Genomic DNA, 24,997 nt, shown 5'->3' on the forward strand with positions numbered 1-24,997 from the left:
CAGCCTGGGGCCTGGAATCCAGGGAAAGCAAAAGCCCACTCTCATCTACCTGCTTTCTGCCACAAGGCTTCCAAAGCTGGCCTACAGCAGAAGAATCCTGCCTTGGTCCCGGGTGGGTATGTGGCCCTGGGCAAGTCCACCTCTCTGAGCCTCCACTTTCTACTTCGTCAAAGTGGGACCTGCCATGTACCGCTGTAAGACGAGAGGCAACCAGAGCAGAGCAGGTGGAATGGACACTGGTGGTTCACTCCTGTAATCCTAGCTACTCAGGAGGCTGAGATCTGAGATCAGGGCTGGGAGCCAGCCAGGGCAGGAAAGTCAGTGAGATTCTTTTTTTGTTGTTGTTGTTGTTTTTGTTTTGTTTTTTTTTTTTGGTCAGTCATGGGACTTCAACTCCGGGCCTGGGTGCTGTCCCTGAGGTCTTCACTGCAAGGCTAGCATTCTACTATTTTAGCCACAGCACCACTTCCAGTTTTCTGGTGGCTAACTGGAGATAAGAGTCTCATGGACTTTCCTGCCTGGGCTGGCTTTGAACCATAACCCTCAGATCTCAACCTCCTGAGTAGCTAGGATTGCAGGTGTGAGCCACTGGTATCCAGCTAGGGCGATCCTTATCTCCTGTTAATCACAGAAAAAGGTGAAGTGGAGCTATGTGGTAGCAAAAAAATCCAAAAACACGGACAGTGCCCAGGCCTAGAGTTCAAGCCTCGGGACTGGCCAAGAAAGAAAAAGACCGCTGAGTACTCACCGAGCACCGCCCCTTCCGGCGCCCACCACCCTGCTTGCTGGCTACCTGAATGAAGCATGTGCTGCTCCCTCGGGAAGCCTCAGCATCTCCTGCTCTCCATAAGCAAAAGTCCCTCCCAGGAACTAGAGTGCTTCTGTCAGCCCGTTACAGCCAAATGAAGATGAGGCCCAGAGAGGGGCAGAAGCTGACCCGTGGTCAGCTCCACCGCCAACTTGGAGCAGAGCTATCTTTGGCCCACGACTCAGAATGTCTGGGTTCCCTTCTCATCCCATTTTTCCACTTGAGGGCAGGGAGGGGGGAGGACCTGGGGGACTGTCTCCCATACCTGCTCTCCACCCTGACTGGCTGTATCTGGGAGACCTCTTCTCCAGCCACTGGCTGCAGGAAGGAGAGCTCCTGGCCGAGCTTCATGCCCTAGGGTCCCTGGGGTGGAATTAATGCCCCCTCCCCCTGCTGGCACGGGGTGAGGCCTTTGGTACACAAGCCTGAGGACATGGTTGCACTGTTCCTTCTGGTCCAGGGGCCCAGCTAGGGATGTGCCCTTGAGCCCAAGATAGGTGGGGTCTGGGAGGGGGGCGGGGATCAGCAGCCCTGGAACAGATCAAGGGGCATCAGTTCCGGCTGTCCTGCTCTGTTTACAAGCAAGGAGGAACAGGCGGGGCAGAGGGCAACGCCAAGGTGGCACGAGGCGGGCCATGTGCCTTGTGTGAGGCAGTGTCTGCTGAGTGCTGGGCACCTGGAAGTGCTGTTCTGAGGACCCCAAGTGCCCCCCCCCCACCCCAGACTACCCAGATCCCTTGAGAAGCCGACCTCTGACCTGGAGGCAGCTAGAGTCCAGGGACCCCCTGCCCCCACCCCGACTCAGAGCCCCTACACAAGTGAGTCTTGGCTCTGCTTATAGCATCTGACGCCAGAGGGGCTGAAAATAGCCCCTGGAGAAGGGGGAGAAGGGGACTATTTAAAGGGCCCAGGAGGAGTAGAACAGAGTAGAGGGAAAAAGGAGCGATCATGGCCACTGTAGAGCTGAGCTGCCGGGTGTCGGAGGAGAACCAGGAGCGCCGGGAGGCCTTCTGGGCCGAATGGAAGGACCTGACTCTGTCCACCAGGCCGGAGGAGGGGTGAGTCTGGGTCAGCTGGGAGCTCTGCCTCTGCTTCCCCAAAGGCACCCTCCCAAGCCCTCTGAGGCTGAGCACAAAACCCCCAAATTTCTGTGGGTGAGGGCAAGAAGGGTGATCACTGAGGAGGGCAGAGGAGTCACCCCCGCAGCTGCTGGGGCCTGGCAGCCCCTGGTAGGGAGCCCCCACCCAGCCTGAGCCTGGAGGGCAGCAGCTCTCAGGAGCTCACTGCCCCCCACCCCCCTTTCTAGCTGCTCCCTGCACGAAGAGGATAGCCAGCGGCATGAGACCTACCACCGGCAGGGGCAGTGCCAGGCCCTGGTGCAGCAGTCGCCCTGGCTGGTGATGCGCCTGGGCATCCTGGGCCGTGGGCTGCAGGAGTACCAGCTGCCCTACCAGCGAGTGCTGCCACTGCCCATCTTCACCCCCACCAAACTGGGAGCCGCCAAGCAGGAGCGCGAGGAGACCCCCATCCAGCTGCGGGAGCTGCTGGCCCTGGAGACAGCTCTGGGTGGCCAGTGCACAGAGCGCCAGGACGTGGCTGAGATCACCAAGCAACTGCCTCCAGTGGTCCCCGTCAGCAAGCCCGGAGCCCTTCGCCGAACCCTGTCCCGCTCCATGTCCCAGGAAGCACAGAGAGGCTGAGAGGGACTTGACTTGGGCTCCACTGTGCCTACCTTGGGCTGGGCCCATCCTGGTTAGGACCATGGAGCTGCTGGCCTTGGCTGCTTTGTAGTTTGCCCAGAGTTGGGGGGCTATGGAAAGTGGGAGCCAGAGGCCAGGATGCCTGGGTCCCCTGAGTTCCCAAAAGGAGGGGAACAAAGATGGTGGACACAAGGGGTAGAGAGCTGAGGGCCAGCACAGCTGAGCACCCTCAGGTCCCAAAGTGACTGAGAGATGCTGGTGGGGACAAGAGGCCCCTGGGAGCAGGGACGTGGTCCGGGTTTCAGCTTCAGGGAAGCCAGGACTGGAGGAGCGGATCCGGAATGCTCTGGGAAGGAAGTTTGGAGACTGGAGGGAGGGGGATGTGAAGAGGGCAGAGGCAGGGCAGGGCCCCCGGCACCCTCTGTTAGTACTGCAATAAAAGCTCAACCCTGTCCCAGTCTCGCCTCTTTCCTTGTGGTTGTGGGGGGCCGGTGGGGCCAGCCCATTGGTGCCTCTCCATGCACTTCTGGGAACAGCCCTGCCTCTGAGCTAAATATGGCGGAGCCAGAGGGTACACCTCATGCTTGGGAGTGGGGTTCAGAGCAAAGCTGTCAAATAAGCAGGGTGGCTGTCTGGTCCTCTTCCCATCTCCTGACTGACTGCTGCCCTCTCCTGGCTTCCGTGCCCTGCCCCTGGCACTGGGCGGCGCCTGGCAGGCCGGCTGGCCTGGGGGTTTCTTTGAATGGTATCTTGTGGAGAATACGAAGGGGCCTGGCATCCGGACTGTCCTTGGCTGTCCCTGAGGTGTGTATGGGGTCGGTGACCCCAGGCCTCTCAGCTGTGCCTCCAGACAGAATGAATCCGTGGCTAGGGTCAGGTTCCCCCTGTCCCTGGCCAGCGATGATGGGGGGGGGGGGGGAGCTGGGGAGGGATGGGGTCAAGTTCCTGTCTGTGACCCCGGCAGCTGTTACAATGACTCATATCCCAACTGGCTGCCTGGCTCAACAAGGAGACTGTCCCCTTGGGACGAGGAGGGGCACAGAGGACGCCAGGCATTGATCTTAGCAGAGGCTAGTGGCCTACCCAAGGCAGAGAGGCCTTTTGGGGGAGACCATGGAGATTCTGCGGACAGAAGGGCTTCCCGTCTGAGGGGATGAGCATCCTTCATGCCTGGTACCTGCAGGCCTGGCCTCGCAGCAGGCGGAAGGGGACCGGGGTCAGAGATCCCAGCCTAGCCGAGTGCCAAATATGGAGTCACCCCACCCTCAGCACCCTCTGCTGTCACCTGGGTTGGGTGTCTCCACTGTGGCAGGAACATCAGGAACCTTCCACCCTGGGCAGCCCCAGATAAGCATCTCCGAGCCCAGGGGGGCCGCAGCAGGTGGGGCCTGGGCCCTGCTGTTCCCTGCTCTGCTTGCTAAGTGCCCCACTCGAGTCCCCTATCGCTGCTTCCATCAGACAGGACAGGGAGGTTGAACCCAATTCCAGTCCCCAGGGCAACTGTGGCACAGGCCCAGAACACACTGTTCTTGTGGGGGAGGGGTGGGCAGGGGATGGGGGTGGCAGGCACCAGAGGAGGGCCAGAGGAGAGTTGGGGTACCATTACTAAGGGTGTCCCAGAGGAAAGGGAACCGGTGGGGGTCTGGAGGCCTGGGACCAGGGCCTAATTCAGACCTTGGGGAAGGTAAATGGCGGCCAGGAGCTGGCAGGGAAAGGAGCTGGAGGGGCGGCGGGGAGGGGGTGCAGAGGCGTCAGGAGCTGAGGTGGGGGGGGGGCCAGGGAAGAACTAAAGGCGGAGGAAGGGTGGGGCGGGACCTGATGTTCTACCACCACCACCCCTCCTCCCCACACCTCGGGCCTGTCTGCTACCAGGACACTAATGGAGATGGATGGGGTGTTGGGGTGCGCGGCCCCCGGGGCGCCTCATCGCTCAGCTGCCACCCCCCCACCCCCACCCCACCCCCAGCAGCCCAGGGGTCGAGGCGGGGGTCCAGCAGCAGATAAAGGGGCCGCGATGCGAGCAGGGGCACTCGGCAGGCCAGGGCTGCAGGATGAGCCACGCAGACCCGAGTCGCGCTGCTGCGGGTGTGGACCCAGCCTCCTCCGACCCCGGCCGGGCCGCCGTGGCCTCGGCCTACCAGCGCTTCGAGCCCCGCGCCTACCTGCGCAACAACTACGCACCCCCTCGCGGGGACCTGCGCGGCCCCGACGGCGTGGGGCCTTGGAAGCTGCGCTGCCTGGCTCAGACTTTCTCCACCGGTAAGCTGAGCGCAGGGAAAATGGCACACCTGGGGGAGGTGCGAAAGAACGCGGGGGGGGGGGGGGAGAGGCAGAGCGGATGGAGGAGGAAGGGGGGGCTGTCCTCCCAGCTACCTGCAGAGGCTGAGGCGGTGGGAGGGCAGGGCCGGGGACCCCAGCCATCCTGAGCCACGTGGCAGGACTACTCACTCCATCCCGAGGCGCCGGGTGACTGGGGTGGGGGGGGGGATGCAGAAGCCAAGACTGAGAGGAAAGCAGATGCGGAGACTGCGGGGAAAGGAGTGGCTGGCTGGCAGGAGGGCCCAGTGTTCCCAGATCTCCCCCCTGTGCCCCACCTACCCCCCCCCCTCCCGCAGCCAGCCACCGTTTTCTAGATGTGGAACCTGAGGCAGAAGGGCTGAGCTCCTGTCCCAAAGTCAGGCAGCCCAAACCACCGGGGGCAGCAGCCGCCGGTCCCCCCTGGAGAGGGAGGAGGACCAGCTGGGGAGAGGGGAGAGGGGGGAAGGGGAGGCCCCCTGAGGCTGGGGCTGCTGCTTGGGCAGGCACCTGGACCCTCTTCCTTCGCCCTGCCAGGTGAGGTGTCTGGACGCACCCTCATAGACATTGGCTCGGGTCCCACCATATACCAGCTGCTCAGCGCCTGCAGCTACTTTGAGGACATCACCATGACCGACTTCCTGGAGGTCAACCGCCAGGAGCTGGGGCTCTGGCTGCGGGAGGAGCCCAGGGCCTTTGACTGGAGCGAGTACAGCCAGCATGTCTGTCTCATCGAGGGCAAGGGGTGAGGACAGAGGGGTGAGGGTGGGGGGCTTCCCATGGAGTGGCTAGTGGTGGACAGCAGAGGACAGAGGGCAGGGATGAGGCCTGCACTGTCCCCCCCCCCCTTTTCCCCTGCACAGTGAATCCTGGCAGGAGAAGGAACGCCTGCTGAGAGCCAGAGTGAAGCGGGTTCTGCCCATTGACGTGCACCAGCCTCAGCCCCTGGGATCCGGGAGCCGGGCCCCTCTGCCTGCCGATGCCCTGGTCTCTGCCTTCTGCTTGGAGGCGGTGAGCCCAGACCTTGCCAGCTTCCAGCGAGCTTTGCACCACATCACCACCCTGCTGAGGCCCGGGGGGCACCTCCTCCTCATCGGGGCCCTGGAGGAGTCGTGGTACCTGGCCGGGGAGGCCAGGCTGGCTGTGGTGCCCGTGTGTGAGGAGGAGGTAAGGGAGGCCCTGGTGCTGAGTGGCTATAAGGTCCGGGACCTTCGCACCTATATCATGCCTGCCCATCTCCGCACAGGGGTGGACGATGTCAAGGGTATCTTCTTTGCTTGGGCCCAGAAGAAAGGGGGGGTGGAGGTGTGAGAGCCCTGTGTGTCCTTGCCCTGTGGCCTTCACCCACCTGCTTTGCTGTTGCCTGAGGTGGCACCTAATAAAGACATCCTTTCCTGCTGCCAAGTGTACACTGTCTGTGGTTCGGGGGGGGGGGCGGGGGGGGGCGGGCAACAAGGGAGCAGAGATCTCCATGAGGGTCGCATTCCCTATGCTCAAACTCAGGAAGGCTGTGCAGCAGCTACTGCTGGCTCCGCCTGCGGCTCAGCGGCAGGGGCCCTGTTATTCCATTGCCAGGAGAAGCTCAGAGCTGTTAAGTAATAAGCTGCAGTGACTCAGGTTCAGACCTGAAGCTGGAGAGTCAGGCGATAAGGGGAATGGTGGTCTGGTGGCAGGGAATTGGGGGGGCGCTAAGGCAGGCCTGAGTGAAAGGAAGAACCAACCAGCGCCAGGTTTCCCTCCCTCCAGATGGGACTAGAGCTCTACCCGACCTCTGCTCCTGGTCCTTGGTAGAGACCTCACCTCTGTCTGCTGCCTCCTTCCCACCAGCCCACCCTACACACAAACGTGAGCTGAACCAAGGTGGGTGAGGCAGGAAATGGGTTTATTATGCTATCTCCCACTTTGAAAATAGTATCAAAAGAATCCGAGGCTGGAGCCCTAGCACTGCGCCCCTCGCTGCAGGGAGGGACAGGGCAGGGACGGAGCCCAAGTCCAGGCTCCCCGGCTGGAACACACTGGCTTCAGGATGGAAGAGTTCCGCAGAAGACTGTGTCCCGGCGGCACACTGCTGCCAGGAGTCACCTTCGCTGGGATGCCAGCGACATGGCTTCTGCCTGTGCCGCCTGTCCCACCTGAGACCAGACTCCACCACAGCTCTTCCCCCTGGTTCTCCAGGTCACCTGACACATCCCAGAGTCCGGGCTGTGCTGAGGGCCTAGAGTCAGGGACTGAGAAAGGAGGCCAGCCAGGGAAGGCGAGGAGACAGGGAGGCCGGAAAACCTCAGAATCCCCATTTTCCTTCCCTCTACCCCACAAGGGGCTGCTTCTAGAGGGAGCTCTTAAGTTATGTGAGGTCCTATGAAGTTTGGAAGATGTCAAAGAAATGCACACACACACACACACATATGCACATGCACACACACGGCCTGGACCCCAGACCCCAGTCAGATCACATGCATATCCTGGCCACCCTGGTGCATTCTTAGTGTTCAGGCAACTGCTGATGGTGCTGATTCTCACTCTGTTCCAACCTCCTCACACTGCGTGTGGCACACGCACCTGCATTCACTCTCATCTCAGGCACAAATCCATGGCATGCTCACACTAAATCACACCTTTCCCAAACCTATGCTCACTCATCTGTATCTGAACACACATGCACACACACTGCACGCCCAGGTCTGAGCTCTCCACGCCCAGGCCTGGTTACCTCTGTCCTACACACTGCTGCTGTGGGCTCCCAACCAGAATAGCAGCGCAGGATTCTTATCCTGGAGCATCTGGGGTCCTGGCCCTAAAGGGAGTGTGGTGAGGTTCTGGAAGTCTGCATGGAGCAGGCCAGATGAAACATCAATCCCAACCAATCCCAACAGTTTGGTCTCTTGGAACCCATAGGGATGGAGCTGGGCAGAAGAACAGGTATCCAGTGCCACCTAGTGGCACTCTGGAGGAGGGCAGAGGTAACAGAGACCCCACTGTCTCCCAAAGACCCGTGGACCTGGTATCCCACAGATGAAGGGTGGGGTGCGGGGAGGACTGGTAGGGGGAGACAGAGCAGTGTGCTTCTGGAGTGGAACTTGATCCAGGCCCTGTTCACTTGGAGGTCCCCTAGGGCCAACAAGGGGGTGGGCAGCTCCATGATTCTTGGCCCACACCTGTCATGTCTGTGTTCAAAAAGCTAAGAGGGGAAAACAAGTCATTTCACAAGGGGAGGAGAAGGAGGAGCCAGTAGGAAGGGAAGAGAGGCTCCCAGGGTCTTCAGTCCAGCTTGAACTTGGCTTCTGATTCCTTTAGCAAGTATAGGCTGTCATCTTCCAGAAAGCTGTAGGCAGAGGGAGAATCCCACTGAGGCTGGCACCTCGCTGTGGGAGCTCCCTGGGACAAAGTGGGGGGTGGGGGGCACAGGCAAGTCGGAAGGGGGCTGTGGACACACAGAGCCCCACCCCCTGTCTTCCTCAGGAGCAGGCAAGGTAGGGCACCAGGGAGGTGAGCACTGGGCTGGGGTTGGCACCCACCTGAAAAAGAGGATGTAGACAGGAATGGTGCTGATGTGCCAGATGGCGTGGGCATCCAGGACCCAGAAGAAGGGAGGGAAGTCGAGCAGCTCGAGCAGGGACAGCCCCTGCAGCAGCAAGACCACTGCCATGCACTTGTGCACGTGAGGCAGCCGCCGGCGGTTCCACAGGCACCAGGCCAGCCACCACACCATGTTCACCACACCTGAGGGGCCGGTGGGCAGGACGGGCTCACTCGTCAGACCTCCTCCCCTGTCCCCCAGCTGCCCACCCCGAGCGCTCTGGCCTGGGACCATCCTCGGTCTGTCCTCTGAGCTTCACCCCTCCCTCCTCCTCCCCAGGCCTCTCCAGAGCCTCCCACTTCAGGAACCACATCCTGAGCACATCCGTCCCTCAGTTCTGCGGCTGGCCCGGACTCTGGGGCCTCCACCCTGCCTTACCCATTGCCACGTTGACCACCAGGTTGTAGCCGTAGTCAAAGTGGATGAGGCTCAAGTAGGAGACGTGTGCGGTCAGCAGCAGCAGCAGGAAGGCGCGGAAGGCACTGGCCACAGCCGGATGCTGAAGCCCCACGATCCTGCCCCGCCACCCAAAGCAGCTCAAGATGGCGGGTACGCTCCCTTGCTCCCTGAACCACCTTCTTCTTCAACCGGAGCGCAGCTTGCTGAAGCCACTGCCCTCTCCCTCGCCCAAAGGGGGCAGCCCTCCCCTGCCCTCAGGGCAGCCTAGTGGTGTTGGGGAGGCCAGGGAAGAGGCCCGGAACAGCACCCCTGGGGAGGATGAGGAGCCCCTCGATGCCCACCTGCCCCCCCCAACCCTTCAGGTGGACTCACCTGACGCAGCACAGGTAGATAGAGTGCAGGATGACAGCGGAGGCACAGAAGTAGTCCATCTTCTGAGGATGGGGAGAGTACAGCACTCAAGGGCTTAGCAGAGGACAGAGCCCCCAGAGGACCCACCCCATGGGGCCCGGGCCGGGGAGGGCTGGCGTCTAGGCTTGCAGTCAACACAGAGCTGGTCATACGCCCAGGGTGCTTCGGCCCTGATGAACTCACTAATCGCGTTCACATTGCATAATGATTGTGTGTGTGTGAACTGGGGTTTGAACCCAGGACTTCACATTCACTAGATTTTTTTTTTTTCATTCAAGGCTGGTGCTCTATCACTTGACCCACACCTCCACGTCCAGCTTTTTTTTTTTTTTCTGGTTAATTGGAGAGGAGTCTGACAGACTTTTCTGCTGGGCCTGACTTCGTGATCCTCAGATCTCAGCCTCCTGAGTAGCGAGGATCCTCAGGTGTGAGCCATGGTTGCTCGGCCCTGGCTCTGTGCTTTAACACTGCTCTGCAGCCAGGTTTTCACGGCATGGGCGGGTGTGCCACCAGGAGTACACACCACTGAATTCAGAGCTCGGGGACATCGGTCCTGGTCACACACTTCTAGTTGGTAGCCTTGAACAAGTGACTTCACTTCTCTGAAGCAAAATGAGCCAGTGATGAAACCTTACAGCCTCAGGAGACCACAGGGAGTGCATGGTAGGGGCCGCTCTGCCCCCCCCCCACCCCCTCGTCCCCTCTGGCACTGTCCGTGCAAGGCGGTGAGAGGTGCTCACCTCTGTGAGATCAGTGTCCCTGGTGTGGAAGACTGTGGACCAGAACCAGGCATTGAGGGACACCTGAGGAAGGAAGGGTGGGTGAGTGCATTTGTCATGGCTTGGGGGATCCCCACAGATGCACACCCACTGCCTTTGGGAAGGGCTCTGAGGGGAGAGAAATGTGTTTTCTGGGCCCCTAGGCCCCCGTTAAATTGCCCAGGCTCTCACCCGCACTCAGCCCCATTTCCTCAGGTGGACAATTGCCCTCAAAACTGTGACTCCCTGCACGACCCCCAAGGCCCCAGGGACTACAGCCTCCTCCACAGGTTCTAGCCTGGCCTGGGAACCAGTCCTGGCCAAGCAAGTTTCCAGGTTGCTCAACAGCTAAGGCAACAGCCCGAGGGGCCTGCCTCCTCCTCCCCCATCAGCCAGGTGATGACAGCCCCACCTGGGCCCCGGGGAGCGGGTGACCTCAGCCTCTGGGGGTGGGATGAGGTGGGCGGGCCCTGGGGTGTGTCCCTGAGCCAGGGAGGGAGATCTCACTGAGGCCCAGCCCCTGAGGACAGCTGCCAATCTCGCCCAGCTCTCCCTCAGCAGTCCTGCCCAACCCGCCAGGCCAGGGCTTTGTCTGAACCCTGGGAAGAGCAGAGGCAGGACAGAGGGGCTGCGGCCCGCAAGGGCCCCAGGGAAATGACATGGAGAAAGCAGGAATCATCTTGCAAATAAACTGGAGTCCTATGGGCGGGCTTTCTTCCGGGCTGGCTGTGTTCTGGGGTGCAGTGCAGAGGCTGGGCAGGCAAAGGAAGAAACAACAGGGCCAGGCCTGGTCTGCCCCGGGGGAGGGGAGGGATGCCCGGGGTGGGACAGGCCTGCCAGAGATGACAAGGACAGAAGAGCTGCCAGCTTTGATACCAGGATAACCCAGCAGACAAGGGGCAGAGGGAGCAGGGCAGGAAGGCCTCTGTAGGGTCCAGCAGCGAGATGGCAAGGCAAGCAGCTGAGGGGAGAGTGGGCAGAGGGAGGAAGGAGGAGATGCAGGGTTTTGCAAGGCCAGCCAGACGCCATCCCGCTGCAGGGCTGAGCTTGGGAGAGCCTGGGCGGCCCGTGGCCTGTCCGGCCTACGCCTTGCTCTTCTGCTGCTCTGAACAGTGGCAGAGGCCCAGCTTCCTGCCGGGGACACATCTGAGCTATCGGAGTGGCCTTCCGTTCCTTCCCAGCCCTGAGGGCTGATTTCTCAGGCCAGACTGCTTCTTCCTTTTTGAGGATGGCCATTCTGTCCCTCCTGCCTGCCTCCAGGCTCCCTGCTACCGTCCCTTCCTCTGGAGGCTGGGAAATGGGACAAAAGCTTTGGGCTTCTTGGACACTATGGTACTGAGAGTCACAGCTGGGAGAGGAGCCACCCAAGGCTGGAGACAGATGCACGCACTCGCTGGGGCCAGAACCAGGCAGGACAGGTGCAGGGACCGCTTAGGAAAGAGACGGGCCCACAAGCTAGTGTGGGAAGAAGAAGGGAAGGCGCAGGGACTGGCAGCCAGCCAGGCCTCCTTGTCACCCACAACAGCAAGAGAGAAGTGACAAGAGGATTAAGTGGCAGTTGGAACACCCAAAAGCAGCAGTGGACATGCCCTGGGCTGGGCCTTCGCTCCACAGGAGGGACAGGCAGGGGCTGCTGGGCCCCCTGTCCAGCCTTCTCCCCACAACTCCTCCCACTTTCAGAGCCCCATCTGAAGCCTGGCTTCTGTACCCCTCACAGCCCCCCCTCCCCAGGAGAGTCTCCCCTATAGGGAGTGACTCTTCTGCCAACCCTTTCCTTAGACTTACAATACAGGGCTCCAGTGGCTCACGCCTGTAATCCTAGCTACTCAGGAGACTGAGATCTGAGGGTGGTGGTTCAAAGCCAACCCTGGCAGGAAAGCCTGGGAGACTCTTATCTCCGATTAGAAACAGAACAAAACAAGCCAGAAGTGGAACTGTGGCTCAAGTGGTAAAGTGCTACTCTTGAGCTTTATAAAAGGCTCAGGAAAAACAATGTTGAGCCAGACAAGCCTAGAACACAGAAAACAAAGGGGCATGATCTCCTTGACATATGACTGTTAAGGTGGGGGGAGGGGGAGACAGTAGAGACCAGGTCTGTGAAACCAAAAACTTCTTGTCAAATGGTATTGCCCACAGGTTTGGGTCAGCGACCCTACATTATGTAACTAAAACCAAACAATTACTCAACATATAAAGGTCAAAAGTTGACCTCTCAGTGTATTACAATAGCTCAAAAGCTATGTATGTACATTCATATGAGACAAGGACAAGCAAACCCTATTGTCGACATTACACTTAAAGCCCTAGGCGAATTTCCTTTGGCGTAGGCCACGTGGCTACTGTATATGTTTTTGGTACACTGTGTATTGTATATATGTCTACCCGACCTAGGGGAGGGAAAGAAAAACACAGTGTAAGATATCACAAGAAATGCACACACTGCCCCACTATGTAACTGTACCCCTTTTGCACAACACCTTGTCAAAAAAAATTGTTTAATTAATTAATAAATTATATATGCATATATATATATATATATATATATGCATGCTCAGGGACACTGCCCAGGCCCTGAGGTCAAGCCCCAAGACTGGCCCACACCCTCCCCCGCACATCCATCCACCCCCACACAGAAAAGGCAAGCCCTACAGCCACACTGTTAGGTCTCAAATCTCAGCTCTCTCCTATGTGTCCTTGGGTAAGTTATTGCCTTGCCCTACCTCAGTTTTCTCATCTGTAACAAGGGAACAATCCCAGTGTTGATCAGGACTTATTGACATGCAGTGCACAGCATGGTGCATGGACCAGGGCGGAATCTTAGCTATTACTTTTTTTTTTTTTTTTTAGCTGTTACTTTTGCCACCACTGGGTTAGCAATAGAATGGCTCTCTAGCATCTTGAGGCCAAAAATCAAGTCTGCCTCCCATTCTCTCTTGCCAAAGATGTCTAGGCTAAGAGCTCAAATTAGGACAGAATACTAGCTATAGGTGTTTGTTTGTTTTTTAGAGGGAGGGAGAAAGTATAGAGTTTTGTTTTGTTTGTTTGTTTGTTTGTTTGCCAGTCCTGGGGCTTGGACTCAGGACCTGATCACTGTCTCTGGCTTCTTTTTTGCTCAAAGTTAGCATTGTACCACTTGAGCCACAGCGCCACTTCTGGCTTTTTCAATATATGTGGTGCTGAGGAATTGAACCGAGGGCTTCACATATGTGAGGTAAGCACTCTACCACTAGGTCACATTCCCACACCTGGTCTCCTGCTTTTTGCTTGGTACGTGCCACCACCAGATCTGGTCAGTTTTGAACCGTAATCCTCCCATCTCTGCCCCCCCCCCCATATTTGGAATAACAAGTGTGAGTCACTCAGCCTGGCTCTTTTTTTTTGGTCTGAAACTGGGACTTGAACTTGATATCTGATGCTTTCGCTCACTGGTTGGCAATCTATCACCTAAGCCGTGCCTCCAACTCCCAGCCCATTTGCTTGAGAAGGGGTCTTGTGATGCTGCCCAGGCTGACCCTGAAGACCTAAGGTCAAGTGATTCTCCTGACCACACTTCCCAGGTAGATGGGAACCACAGTCACGTGCTACCACACACAGCTCAGCTGTGGGTTTCTTTTTTCCGGTTTTTATTTGCTGGTCCAAGGGCTTGGACTCAGAGCCCAGGTGCTGTCCCTGAGCTTCTTTTGCTCAAGGCTAGCACTCTACCACTTGAGCCACTGTGCCACTTCTGGCTTTTTCGTAGTTCAGTGGAAATAAGAATCTCAGGGACTTTCCTGCCTGGGGTGGCTTCGAATCCTGATCCTTGGATTTCAGCTTCCTGAGTAGGTAGGATGACACCTGAGCCACCAGCCTGGCTCAGCTGTGTTCTTAAACAAGTAACCAGGCCTCTGTGATGGCCCCCAAGGCCTCCCTCACACAGGAGCGTTAACACAGCACCCACCTGGCAGGAGAGCTGTCTTACATGCCTGGTCAAAGGAGCCACTCCACAAATGGCTACTGTTATTCCTGTGTGGTCCACAGCTGATGTCCCATACGTGTTGTTTTCCTTTATTCCGTCCAGTAGGCTGACCCCACCACTGCCTTCACCAGCCTCCCTGTCTTTAAAGGTCGCCAAGTTCAAGGTCAAATCTTGGGAGTCCAGGACTGTCCCCACCTTGGCTACAGCCTCACTTCCTTGTTCCTGAGCCACTAGGCCCAACAATAGGGTCTCCCAACCGAGACTGTTTCTCTTTCAGATTTTGTCATCAAGGCCCCAGCCGAGGACAGATGGACAGAGAAGGAAGGGAAATCCCCCAGAAGCAAGTGTATGGCTGCCCCAGCTCCTCAGCCAGGCTGGAGGGGAGTGGGAGGGGCAGACACCAGGGGGACAGTGGGCTAGCCCAGGCACCAAGAACTTCAGCAAACACTGAGAAAACGGGGTGATGGGTGTGTGTGTGTGTGACCGGAGCAGGGGTGGCAGGGCACCACTGCAGAGGAGGGGAGGGAGGGGCAGGGATGAGAGGACAGGGACCAGTGCAGTCTGCTGGAAAATAGGAAAATTGAGACAAAAATATCACAGCCGTGAAACTGGTTGCATGCCAAGGGAGCCAGATCTGTCAGGAATTCGACCCCAGCGCTAAGCCCCAGTGCTCGGGGCTGTCATTGACACCGTAGTGGTGGGGACAAGTGGGTCTTTAAATAGCTCAGTGTCTCAGAAGTGGGGGAGGCAGAATGTTAAATATGATGCCTGCTGCCATCCTGTCCCCTCCCAGGGGCCAGTGTCTCGATCTGCCTCAGGCGCAACAAGCCTGCCTTGGCTCACTCTTGAGAAAACAGGAGCTTTTTTCCACCATCAAAAAGGATTCCTTGATTTCCTGCCATGGCCCGTTCCACTGGCTCTGGTCTGACCATCAGGAAGTTTCCTGATGTCTTACTACCATTCGTCTGCAGCCTCAACCTATCTCTTCTTGTAGTTTCCTCAACAGAGGTGACATATCAGGCCTTACCTCCATAAATCATACTATAAAGACAGTGGGGTCTTCCCTTCTACTTCTTCCTCTTGCTTTTACACCCATGGACCTTTCTCTACTAGAGGACAAAATGAGGAACTGGTTTGGTCTCCTGCAGCTGAAAGTTGAGCCTCTTTCTCTGTGGAGTTAATGAGCCTTGGCTAGGTACCGATGGCTCACAGCTATAATCCTAGCTACTCAGGAGGCTGAGATCTGAGGACCCCAGTTCAAGGCTAGCCCAGGCAAGAAAATCTTTAAGACTGTTATCTCCAATTAATCACCAAGAAAGCCAGAAGTGGAGTGAGCTGTGGCTGAAGTGGTGTAGAGTGCTAGCCTTGAGCAAGGAAGCTCAGGGACAGTGCTTAGGCCCTGAGTTCAAGCTTCAGGACACCTCCTCCCCCAAACACACACACACACACACACACACATTTTTGTGCCTCAGTATGCAGAACTTAGCAGGCTTTCCAGCCTTGCCCGATGCCTGCCCAGCCGTAGCCTAGGTCTATGCAGCAAGCCAGGGTGGCTTTCTGCCAAAGCTTCACTTGCCCACCTAGGGGCCATGGTCTCCTCATCTCCCAGAGGCAAGGCTGTGACACCCTTACACCAATATAGAACCCAGAGCTGATGAGGGGCCTTCCCACTGCACCCCAATTCAAAGAGGGGCCTTATTCAGTCCAGAAGACCAGCCCAGGACAAAGTCCTCTGCCACACCCTCCAAACAACTCAGGTTCTCTCCCTCCTGCAGAAACATACACAGAGCTTAAGGTCAAGTATAAAACCTGAAGTAGGGGCTGGGGATATGGCCTAGTGGCAAGAGTGCTTGCCTTGTATACATGAGGCCCTGGGTTCGATTCTCCAGTACCACATATACAGAAAACCGCCAGAAGTGGCGCTGTGGCTCAAGTGGCAGAGTGCTAGCCTTGAGCAAAAAGAAGCCAGGAACAGTGCTCAGGCCCTGAGTCCAAGCCCCAGGACTGGCCAAAAAAAAAAAAAACCTGAAGTAGATGGGCCAGGCCTGGGAACATGCCTGTAATAATCCCAGCATTCAGTAAGAGAAGGCAGGAGGACTGAGAGTTGGAGCCCAATTTTTTAAAATCACATTTTATTTGTTTTGTTTTTGTTGCCTGTCCTGGGGTGTGGACTCAGGGCCTGAGCACTGTCCCTGGCTTCTTTTTGCTCAAGGCTAGCACTCTGTCACCTGAGCCACAGCACCACTTCTGGCCATTTTCTATATATGTGGTGCTGAGGAATCGAACCCAGGGCTTCATGTATACGAGGCGAGCACTTTACCACTAGGCCATATTCCCAGCCCCTGGAGCCCAATTTTGACTACAGAGTGAGGCCCTGTCTCAAAAACAACAGCAGCCAGGCGCTGGTGGCTCACACCTGTAATCCTAGCTACTCAGGAGTCTGAGATCTGAGGATCACAATTCAAAGTCAGTCTGGGCAGAAAAGTCTGTGAGACTCTTTTTATTTTTATTTTTGGCCAGTCCTGGGCCTTGAACTCAGGGCCTGAGCACTGTCCCTGGCTTCTTTTTGCTCAAGGCTAGCACTCTGCCACTTGAGCCACAGCGCCACTTCTGGCCATTTTCTGTATATGTGGTGCTGGGGAATCGAACCCAGGGCCTCATGTAGTGGCAAGCGCTCTTGCCACTAGGCCATATCCCCAGCCCCCTGTGAGACTCTCATCTCCAATTAACCACCAGAAAACCGGAAGCGGAGCTGTGGCTCCAAGTGATAGAGCGCTAGCCTCGAGCTGAAGAGCTCAGGGACAGTGCCCAGGCCAAGAGTTCAAGCCCCACAACTGACCCCAAAACACACAAGAATAAAAATAAAAACAAACTTGATCATCATCTATAGTGAGTCTGAGGCTATGTCCACTGGGGGCCAAGGGACCCCATGACCTAGAGCCCCATGTCCTGCCGTGTCTTAAGACCTAGGCTCCAGCTAGCTCTACTATACTCCCTGCCCCGCAACATCCCCAACTCTTCTTCTAAAGGTCCTGGCTATACTGGACTGCTGGTATCTCTAGCAGGTGGCACTCCTCACTAAGACAGAAGTTGAGGTGCAGATACCAGAGACGGAAGACCCAGGAATCAAGCTGTGCAGCAACCCTCTGAAGTGCCCTTGAGACTATGGTCCAAACACAGAGGTGCTGAGCTTTATTCTCGCCAGTGCTGCCCAGGGCTCTCTAAGAGGAGTGGGGACAAGCAGGGAGATAAGCCATGTCCCTGGTAGAACCCCAAGGGAAAGGGAACAGGTGGGACCTTCTCAATTCCCTGCCTTTCCTGCTTTCTTGGCCAGGACCAAATTCCCTTCTCAAGTGAGTGGTGTATACAAGAAGTGGGGGCTCAGATGTGAGGGCGATCTGGCTGCGACATCTGTCACCCCATTGATCGCCAGGGTTGATTCGGGTGATCTGGCTGGCTAGGCAGGTGTCCCCTTCCTCCCTTACCACTCCATGTGTGTCCCTCCCGAAGCTGCGTGCTGGGTCGAAGAGGACGATCATCCCCGATAGAGGAGGACCGGTCTTCAGTCAAGAGTATAAGAGTAGCTGTGCTCCCCTGCTAGAACCTCCAAACAAGCTCTCAACAAGTGGGGGCTCCAATGCACTCATGCCTGTGACACCCACACAGACACCAGTCCCTTGCCTACATCCAGGTCCTGGTCCCAGCCTGGCACTCAGCCCTCTCAGCTCCGTCTCATCCCTTGATGCCACAAGGCATCAAGGCAGAGCAGGCCCCACCTATACTCCTGAGCCCCCCTGCCTGGAATGCCTGGATCCCAACTCCTCTCCCCCATTCACCCATGTCTAAGTCTTGTCAGGCCCACAAGTCTCCCATGACCCTGTCCTCCCTGGTACTCATCCCCTACTAGAGGACGTGGCCTCTCTGCCTCACAACACCCCCAGCTCTCAACCTGGGCCTTCCCGGGCTCTGCCTGTCTCCTATCTCCCAAGGGAGCTAAGCCCCACTACATCTCACTCCCTAGGACACAGCCTGCAGCCCCGACCCCGTGTCTTCCCACAGCAAATGCCCAGCTAGCTTTCAGCACAGGCTGAGGGCTCAGGTCTTCAAGTCACTGTACTAGCGGTTAGGCCTGTTTCCTTTACCTGCTAACTAGTTAGCTCTTCATTTCCCGGCTCTGAGCCTTTCTCTGATGAGGATTATGTGAAGAGACATATGTTAAGGGCTTAAGACAGAATTCCTGTCCCTTCTAGCAGCCTGGCCCAGGGCTCTGCTGGAAGGGAAGACCTGACCTGACCCTTCTTTGTTACAACTGTAATTTGAGCCCTGGAAAACAGAGAGAAAGCTGGGCAGCTGAAAGACCTGGGTGTCCAGGAGGAGGGAGAGGTCCTCCTGTCAGGCTACCTACCCAGGCGAAGGCCACACAGGTGTGGTACATGGGGGAGGAGGCGGGCACCAATGTGCGGTAGCGGCAGAGCATCACCAGGTTGGCCAGGCCATTGAGGAGAGAGGCCACGGCAGATGCTGGCTCTTGGATGAACAGGAACCGAGAGAAGGGCCACTGAAAACAGAAGCAGATGGAGGGGGTCTGAGAGACAGGCAACCTCTACGGGGCTGCATCAACAGCTTTCTAGTTGTTTCTTCAGCTCTGGACTTTGGCCAAAACCTTTGGCTTTCTCAGGCCAATGAGCAGCTCTGTAGTCATTGCTGGTAAGCATGAGGACCTTGTCCCGGCCAGCACACACTTCTCTGTCTCGGGGGGGGGGGGGAACAGATAAGCCAATAAGGATGGTTTGTATGGCCTGATGGAAATAACATGTGTCCATCCAGACCACAGGTTTTAATCCTTCTTCAGGTGCTTCCTGCAGTCCTTGGAACATCAGTGTACTCTGTGGCAAATTAGGGAGAAGAGTTCCTACCAATCTCATGTGCTAAAATGAGACAAGATTGGACCAAATGGCACCTGGAAAGTGGGCCCTCTGAGGAATATTGATATTAATCCTGACCACTACTGGAAAAGCAACAGAAAAACGTGCCATCTGCTTACGAAGCCCAACACCTCTCTCCAAGGAGACCCCGAAGCCGCCCAGATACTGTTACTCCAAATCCACACATGGGACTCAATGGTTCCATCGGATCAGAGGAAAAGCGGCAGCTTCTGACTCGATCCTGCTCCAAACACCATCACCCCGCACTTCAGACAGCTTGCACAGTGTGGACCCACCAAAGGGCGTCTTGTTCCTATCCCATGACCACCAACATACCTTCTCTGCCCTTCCAACCCACCTTGCCATGGAACTGAGGCACTCTGTAGCCTTCCTGGAGGTAAAGGCCAACGGTGAGCCACATACACTCATACTTACAGTCGTCCCGACAAGTCCAGCCTGAAATAGATAAATGGAGCCAGTGGACTCCCAGCTGAGGAAGGCCAAGGGGCCTAGATGCTGGAGAGAACCAGAAGAGATTTCAAATTTCTGGTTTTCTACCTGAGTAGAGAGTAGAACTTACAACACAAAAGAAAGTGATGTGGATATACATAGGCAACTTTTAGGGGTGGGAGCAAATAGAGATGTTTCTTCTTTCACCCAAGATAGGAGATGTGTGTGTGTGTGTGTGTGTGTGTGTGTGTGTGTGTGTGTTGGCACTGGCTTCTTGCTCTCACTTTCCACTCAAGCCTGGCACTCTACCTTTGAGCCATATTTCTACTTCTGGGGTTTTGCTGGTTATTGGATTTGGATTCGTCTGCCCAGGTTGGCTTTGAACCTCATCTCTCAAGCTCCTGAGTAGCTAGAACTACAGGCATGAGGCGCCAGTGCCTGGTTTCAAGTTGAGGAGCTTGACATCTGATGGACTCACCTATGGACAACTGAGTGTATGTTTGCCCTTCCTGAACACAGGAGTTGTTCTTACTTGCCTGAGGGGAGTTCTTGCTGCCTCCCATGTTCTGGGAGAATGAAGCCCAATCTTCACCCTAACTTTTGAGGTTCCAAGTTGCTTTTCCACCTTGCTTTTCATACTCCCTGTTCCCGGGTAAACGAAACCATTGAGTGTACCCACATCTGTCCCTCACTCTAGGTTCCATCTGTATGGAATGGAAAACAGTAGTACAGTACAAGCTGTGTCTCAGCTTTACCATTTATAATCAGTGTGACCTTGGGCAGGGTCTGAAGGTTTCCCCATTTGTAACATAGAGAAACTATCTCAAAGGCTGTGATGGAAGCTATTTGACCTATTGTGACATCTGCCATACAATAAGTATGCCTGTTCCTTGGCACTAAAGTCACGGATGGGAGTTTAATGTGTTCATCTGGAAGCTATTCCTTCACAAAATATTATGTAAGATGTTGCACTTCTTTATGCCTCAGGAAACACTTTTTATGGTAACTTGTCAGATTGTCTACGAACAAACCTATATTTTTAGACATTGATAAATTCTTTTTTCACATATTTTATACACGCACACTTCAAATGTGTTATTAGATGTGACTGATTTTAACAAATCTTATTACATTTGTATCAACTAGCTACATGTTCTATTCATAGTCTTTTGTGAATCATTGCCTTTTCGTTTAAAAAAGATGGCCTATTTTGGGCCTTTGTATAGGTACATTCCTGTTTGTTTTGTTTTGTTTTGTGACAAAAGAAAACCTTGAAAACTGTCCCAAAGAGAAAAAATAATGGCTATCAGAAGTACGTTTTGTTTTAGTGTGAGTTATCATTACTGAATTTGCTTATTGTAAAGGTGAATATTTAGTATTTGGTGCCATTTTCAATTTTTAAAAAAAGCAATTAAAATGTTTTAAAAAATATTATGTAAGGGGGTGAGAATGTGGCTTAGTGGTAGAGTGCTTGCCTAACATGGATGAAGCCCTGGGTTCGATTCCTCAGTACCACATAAACAGAAAAAAGCTGGAAATGGTGTTGTGGCTCCAGTGGTAGAGCGCTAGCATTGAGCACGGTGAGGCTCAGCAACAGAACCCAGGCCCTGAGTTCAAGCCCCAGCACCGGCAAAAAAAAAAAAAAAAAAAAAAAAAAATTACGTAAGGATACCTACCCGCCCCCCCCCCCGCCCCCACTTCTTCAAGCCAGAATCTCTTCCTTTCTGACTCAGATCATGCCCTGCTAGAGAAGGGTAACAGCACCCTTCTTGGGACTCCCTGCCTGGAAAGGCAGGACCTTGGTCCAATTTCTGGGTCACTCCAGGGCCTTGTACTGCAAGAAGTATGTAATAAATAGCCGCTTGAATGAATTTCTAAAAAGCCTGTCCTAAGACAGGCTGATGAGAACCCCACCACCGCTCCGGAGCTTCGCACAATCTGAAGGGCTCCACTGGGGAAAGACTGAGAGCTTACAGAACCTTGGGGGCGCGAAGGGCGTGACCAAAGACAATGGGCGGGGCTTTTGGAAGAGGCGGGGCTTACCTGCTAGGCTCATGTAGATTGGCTGTCGGGAACGGAAGTGGCTCAGTGCGACCCCTGAGCAGTTCCGCTCCTCGCATCGGAGCACGCAGTCGCGGTACACCGGTTCGCGGTCGCCTTGGGAGCCGCTCACGAGCGCGGCTGCCCCGGCTAGCAGTATCAGCCGTGCTGCCCGTCCAGCCATCCTATCACTCCGGCTGGCCACCGAGGGAGGGGCTTAGGAGCATGGGAAGCCTGCACTTCCGAGTAAGCGGAAGTACCTGTGTTCCCTTTTGTACCGTCCCCTGACGTCCATTCATTTTAAAGAAAGGTTCCCGGATGGGCGGGCGTCTGCCCCGCCCCCTGCCCCGCTGCAGTCTCTCGGTTCCTTTTGTTTTGTTTTGTTTTAGTGCCAGTCCTGGGGCTTGAACTCAGGGCCTGGGCGCTATCCTTCAGCTCTTCTGCTCAAGCCTAGCGCTCTACCACTTTGAGCCACAGCACCACTTCCAGTTTTCTGGTGATGAATTGGAGATAAGAGTCTCACAGACTTTACTGCAAGCGTGCTCGGCCAGTTTTTCACAATTCTTGAGTTCCAGCCCCAGGATGAGCACCAAAAAAAAAAAAAAAAAAAAAAAAAAAAAAGAAAGAAAGAAAAAGCATGAGCAATGCAATTCAATATAAAAAAATGAAATCCACCCCGGGCGCTGGTGGCTCCCGCTACTCTGGAGGCTGAGATCTTAGGATGGCGGTTCGAAGCCAGCCCTTGCAGAAAAGTACCTGTGCGACTCTTACACTCAAAACCCCGGAAATGGAGCTGTGGATCAAAGTGGTAGAGTGCTGGCTTTGAGCACAAAGAGGCTAAGGGACAGAGCCCAGGCCCCCAGTTCAAGACTCACGACTAACAAAGATATATAAAAAAACAAGGTAAAATCTACTGAGCGCCTGACCTGTCAAACCACTAGCATGGTTCCACACTGAGACAAAATTAAGGAAGAGCCTTGGGAATAGAATGCTTGCTTTTGTTCCCCTCCTCCACTTCCCTGCAGGAGCAGTGGAGCACCAGCACCCACCCACCCAAATCTCACCCCAGCACTGCAGTCCTGTAGCTAATGATTGCCTTTCCTCCTCCCCACTCTCTTCACCCCTAGTCAAAATTTTCTCTTTGTCCTGGAGGGGGAGTTGGGGGTTGGAGGTTTGGGAGGGGGATGGAATGTACAAAAATTGGGGCTGAGAATGTGGCTTAGTGGTAGAGCGCTTGCCTTGCATGCATGAAGCCCTGGGTTCAATTCCGAAGCCCTGGGTTCGATTCCTCAGTACCACATAAAAAGAATAAGCCCAGAAGGGGCACTTTGGCTCCAGTGGTAGAGCAAAAGAAGCTCAGGGACAGTGCTCAGGCCCTGAGTTCAAGCCCCAGGACTGGCAAAAAAATGTACAAAAACTAACATGGTATTTTATTTAGTCACTCAACTAGCAAACATTTCTTCATCCCTTAGCTCTAGCACCATGCTAAGCAAGGCATGACTCTAGGAGCTGCCATTCACATTGCATTTTCTGTGAATGATACTCAGGGGTGTACCATTCATACTGTGTTTTCTGCAAATGTCACTTCTTGGTAGCTAAAAATAAAATAGCATGAATGATGTCCTCTGGAGTTGAGAGCCCAGTTGATACTGACTGGGAAACTGAGTAAAACAACCACTGATATAAATAACAAATAAAACAACCACTCAATTCTCTAGTAGCTGATAGAAAACAATTGAGAGCTAATACTACTTTGTGTCTGACAGACAGATCACTTATTTTCCTTTTTTTTCTATTTAGCTGGCCTCAAGCTCTTGTAGATTAATATTTTTTTAGTTTTTATTTTTGGGTTTTTTGTCGGTCGTGTGGCTTGAACTCTGGGCCTAGGTGCTGTCCCTGAGCTCTTCATCTCAATGCTAGTGCTCTACCACTTGAGCCACAGTGCCACTTCCAGTTTGTAGATAAGAGGCTCATGGTCTTTCCTGCCCAGGCTGGCTTTGAACCATGATCATCAGATCTCAGCCTCTTGAATAGCTAGAATTACAGGAGTGAGCCACCAGCACCTAGTCCTTACTAGTCTGTTGATGAATCTTTTTTTTTTTTTTTGGCCAGTCCTGGGCCTTGGACTCAGGGCCTGAGCACTGTCCCTGGCTTCTTCTTGCTCAAGGCTAGCACTCTGCCACTTGAGCCACAGCGCCACTTCTGGCCGTTTTCTGTATATGTGGTGCTGGGGAATCGAACCCAGGGCCTCATGTATACAAGGCGAGCACTCTTGCCACTAGGCCATATCCCCAGCCCCTGATGAATCTTTTTTATGAGGCTGTCCTCAAAGGGACCCTTTGAGGGAATTTCTAAGTTGAAATAGGACACTTAACATTTTTAGTTTCAGGAAGTGTCTCTGTGGCTCAAGTGGTAGAGCACTAGCCTTGAGCTGAATAGCTCAGGGACAGCGCCTAGGCCCAGAGTTCAAGCCCCACGACTGACCCCCCATCCCACCCCCCAAAAAAGACAGTTTTAGCCAGGTATTGGTGGTTCATGACTGTAATCCTACTCAGGAGGCTGAGATCTGAGGATCACGGTTCAAAGCCAGACAGGGCAGGAAAGCCAGTGAGACTTATCTCCAATTAACTATTAGAAAGTCAAAAGTGGGGGCTGGGAATATGGCAAGAATGCTTGCCTCATATACATGAAGCCCTGGGTTCGATTCCCCAGCACCACATATATAGGAAACGGCCAGAAGTGGTGCTGTGGCTCAAGTGGTAGAGTGCTAGCCTTGAGCAAAAAGAAGCCAGGGACAGTGCTCAGGCCCTGAGTCCAAGCCCAGGACTGGCAAAAAAAAAAAAAGAAAAGAAAAAAGAAAAAAGAAAGCCAGAAGTGGTGCTGTGGCTCAAAGTGGTAGAGCATTAGCCTTGCGCAAAAAGGACTCAGGGACAGTACTAGTTCAAGCCTCATGGTAAAAAACAAAACAAACAAACACCAACTTTTTTTAGTTTCTAAGTTGGGCACCAACTCATACCTGCAATCCTAGACTCAGGAGGCTGAGATCTGCACATTATGGTTCAAAGACAGTCTGGGCAGACAAATTCAAATGACTTATATCTCCAGTTAGTCCACAAGAAGCTGGAACTGGAGGTGTGACTAAAGTGGTAGAGCCCAGTCTTGAGCAAAAAGCCAAAGGATATTATAAGGGCTGAGTTCCAGCCCCAGTACTGATAGCTTTTAGTTTTTAGCTGGGCAGACTGGCTCAGGCCTGTAATCCCAGCTACTCTGCAGTCCGACATCCAGGAAGATCACAGTTCTAGGCCAGCCCTGGCAAAAAATAAGGGAGATCCTTCTTTCAACAAACAAGCCAGGAGTGGGGACACACCTCTGTGATCCCAGCTATATAGGAGGCATGGCTAGGAAGACTGAGGACAGCAGAGCAAAAGCCAGCAGAACACAAAGCAAGACCCTATCTGAAAAATAGCCTAAAGTACAAAGGTCTTGGGGCATGGCTGAAGTGATAGAACACCTACCTAGCTAATAAGCACAAGGCCCTAGCTATATCTACACACAGGTGTCAAGTTGTGTAAGTACTGTACAAAGCTATTTCCTGCAAGTAGCATTTTTTCCCTCATTCTGGGGCTAAAACTCTGGGTCTGGGTGCTGTTCCTGAGCTTCTTTTGCTCAGAAATAAGTA

General features: G+C 54.7%; 3 protein-coding genes across 3 annotated transcripts; 2 read left to right on the top strand and 1 right to left on the bottom strand.

Annotated features, from left to right (window-relative positions):
- Positions 1–1,714: 1,714 nt before the first annotated feature.
- On the top strand, positions 1,715–2,960 carry LOC125365359 (titin-cap). Its single transcript, XM_048365368.1, has 2 exons — positions 1,715–1,866; positions 2,115–2,960. The coding sequence occupies exons 1-2, from the start codon at positions 1,757–1,759 to the stop codon at positions 2,506–2,508; spliced, it is 504 nt and encodes a 167-aa protein (XP_048221325.1). The 5' UTR covers positions 1,715–1,756; the 3' UTR covers positions 2,509–2,960.
- A 1,599-nt stretch (positions 2,961–4,559) lies between these two features.
- On the top strand, positions 4,560–6,187 carry Pnmt (phenylethanolamine N-methyltransferase). Its single transcript, XM_048365366.1, has 3 exons — positions 4,560–4,767; positions 5,341–5,548; positions 5,667–6,187. Exons 1-3 carry the CDS (start codon positions 4,560–4,562, stop codon positions 6,112–6,114), a joined length of 864 nt encoding a protein of 287 aa, XP_048221323.1. The 3' UTR covers positions 6,115–6,187.
- A 485-nt stretch (positions 6,188–6,672) lies between these two features.
- Pgap3 (post-GPI attachment to proteins phospholipase 3) lies at positions 6,673–21,625 on the bottom strand. Its single transcript, XM_048365364.1, has 8 exons — positions 21,322–21,625; positions 19,187–19,284; positions 18,309–18,461; positions 9,931–9,993; positions 9,152–9,213; positions 8,759–8,895; positions 8,319–8,523; positions 6,673–8,125 (listed from the first exon to the last, which is right to left on the bottom strand). The coding sequence occupies exons 1-8, from the start codon at positions 21,500–21,502 to the stop codon at positions 8,062–8,064; spliced, it is 963 nt and encodes a 320-aa protein (XP_048221321.1). The 5' UTR covers positions 21,503–21,625; the 3' UTR covers positions 6,673–8,061.
- Positions 21,626–24,997: the final 3,372 nt, after the last annotated feature.

This window comes from Perognathus longimembris, chromosome 17, assembly GCF_023159225.1.
Source record: "Perognathus longimembris pacificus isolate PPM17 chromosome 17, ASM2315922v1, whole genome shotgun sequence".
NCBI classification, from domain to species: domain Eukaryota; kingdom Metazoa; phylum Chordata; class Mammalia; order Rodentia; family Heteromyidae; genus Perognathus; species Perognathus longimembris.

Excerpts from the sequence above, each read along its gene's own strand:
- LOC125365359 (XM_048365368.1), top strand. The coding sequence starts at position 1,757 with ATGGCCACTGTAGAGCTGAGCTGCCGGGTGTCGGAGGAGAACCAGGAG. Across the intron at positions 1,867-2,114 it reads TCCACCAGGCCGGAGGAGGG|CTGCTCCCTGCACGAAGAGG; the intron begins GTGAGTCTGGGT and ends CCCCCTTTCTAG.
- Pnmt (XM_048365366.1), top strand. The coding sequence starts at position 4,560 with ATGAGCCACGCAGACCCGAGTCGCGCTGCTGCGGGTGTGGACCCAGCC. Across the intron at positions 4,768-5,340 it reads GGCTCAGACTTTCTCCACCG|GTGAGGTGTCTGGACGCACC; the intron begins GTAAGCTGAGCG and ends TCGCCCTGCCAG. Across the intron at positions 5,549-5,666 it reads TGTCTCATCGAGGGCAAGGG|TGAATCCTGGCAGGAGAAGG; the intron begins GTGAGGACAGAG and ends TCCCCTGCACAG.
- Pgap3 (XM_048365364.1), bottom strand. The coding sequence starts at position 21,502 with ATGGCTGGACGGGCAGCACGGCTGATACTGCTAGCCGGGGCAGCCGCG. Across the intron at positions 9,994-18,308 it reads CCTGTGTGGCCTTCGCCTGG|GTGTCCCTCAATGCCTGGTT; the intron begins GTAGGTAGCCTG and ends TTCCTTCCTCAG. Across the intron at positions 8,524-8,758 it reads GGTGGTCAACGTGGCAATGG|GTGTGGTGAACATGGTGTGG; the intron begins GTAAGGCAGGGT and ends CCGGCCCCTCAG.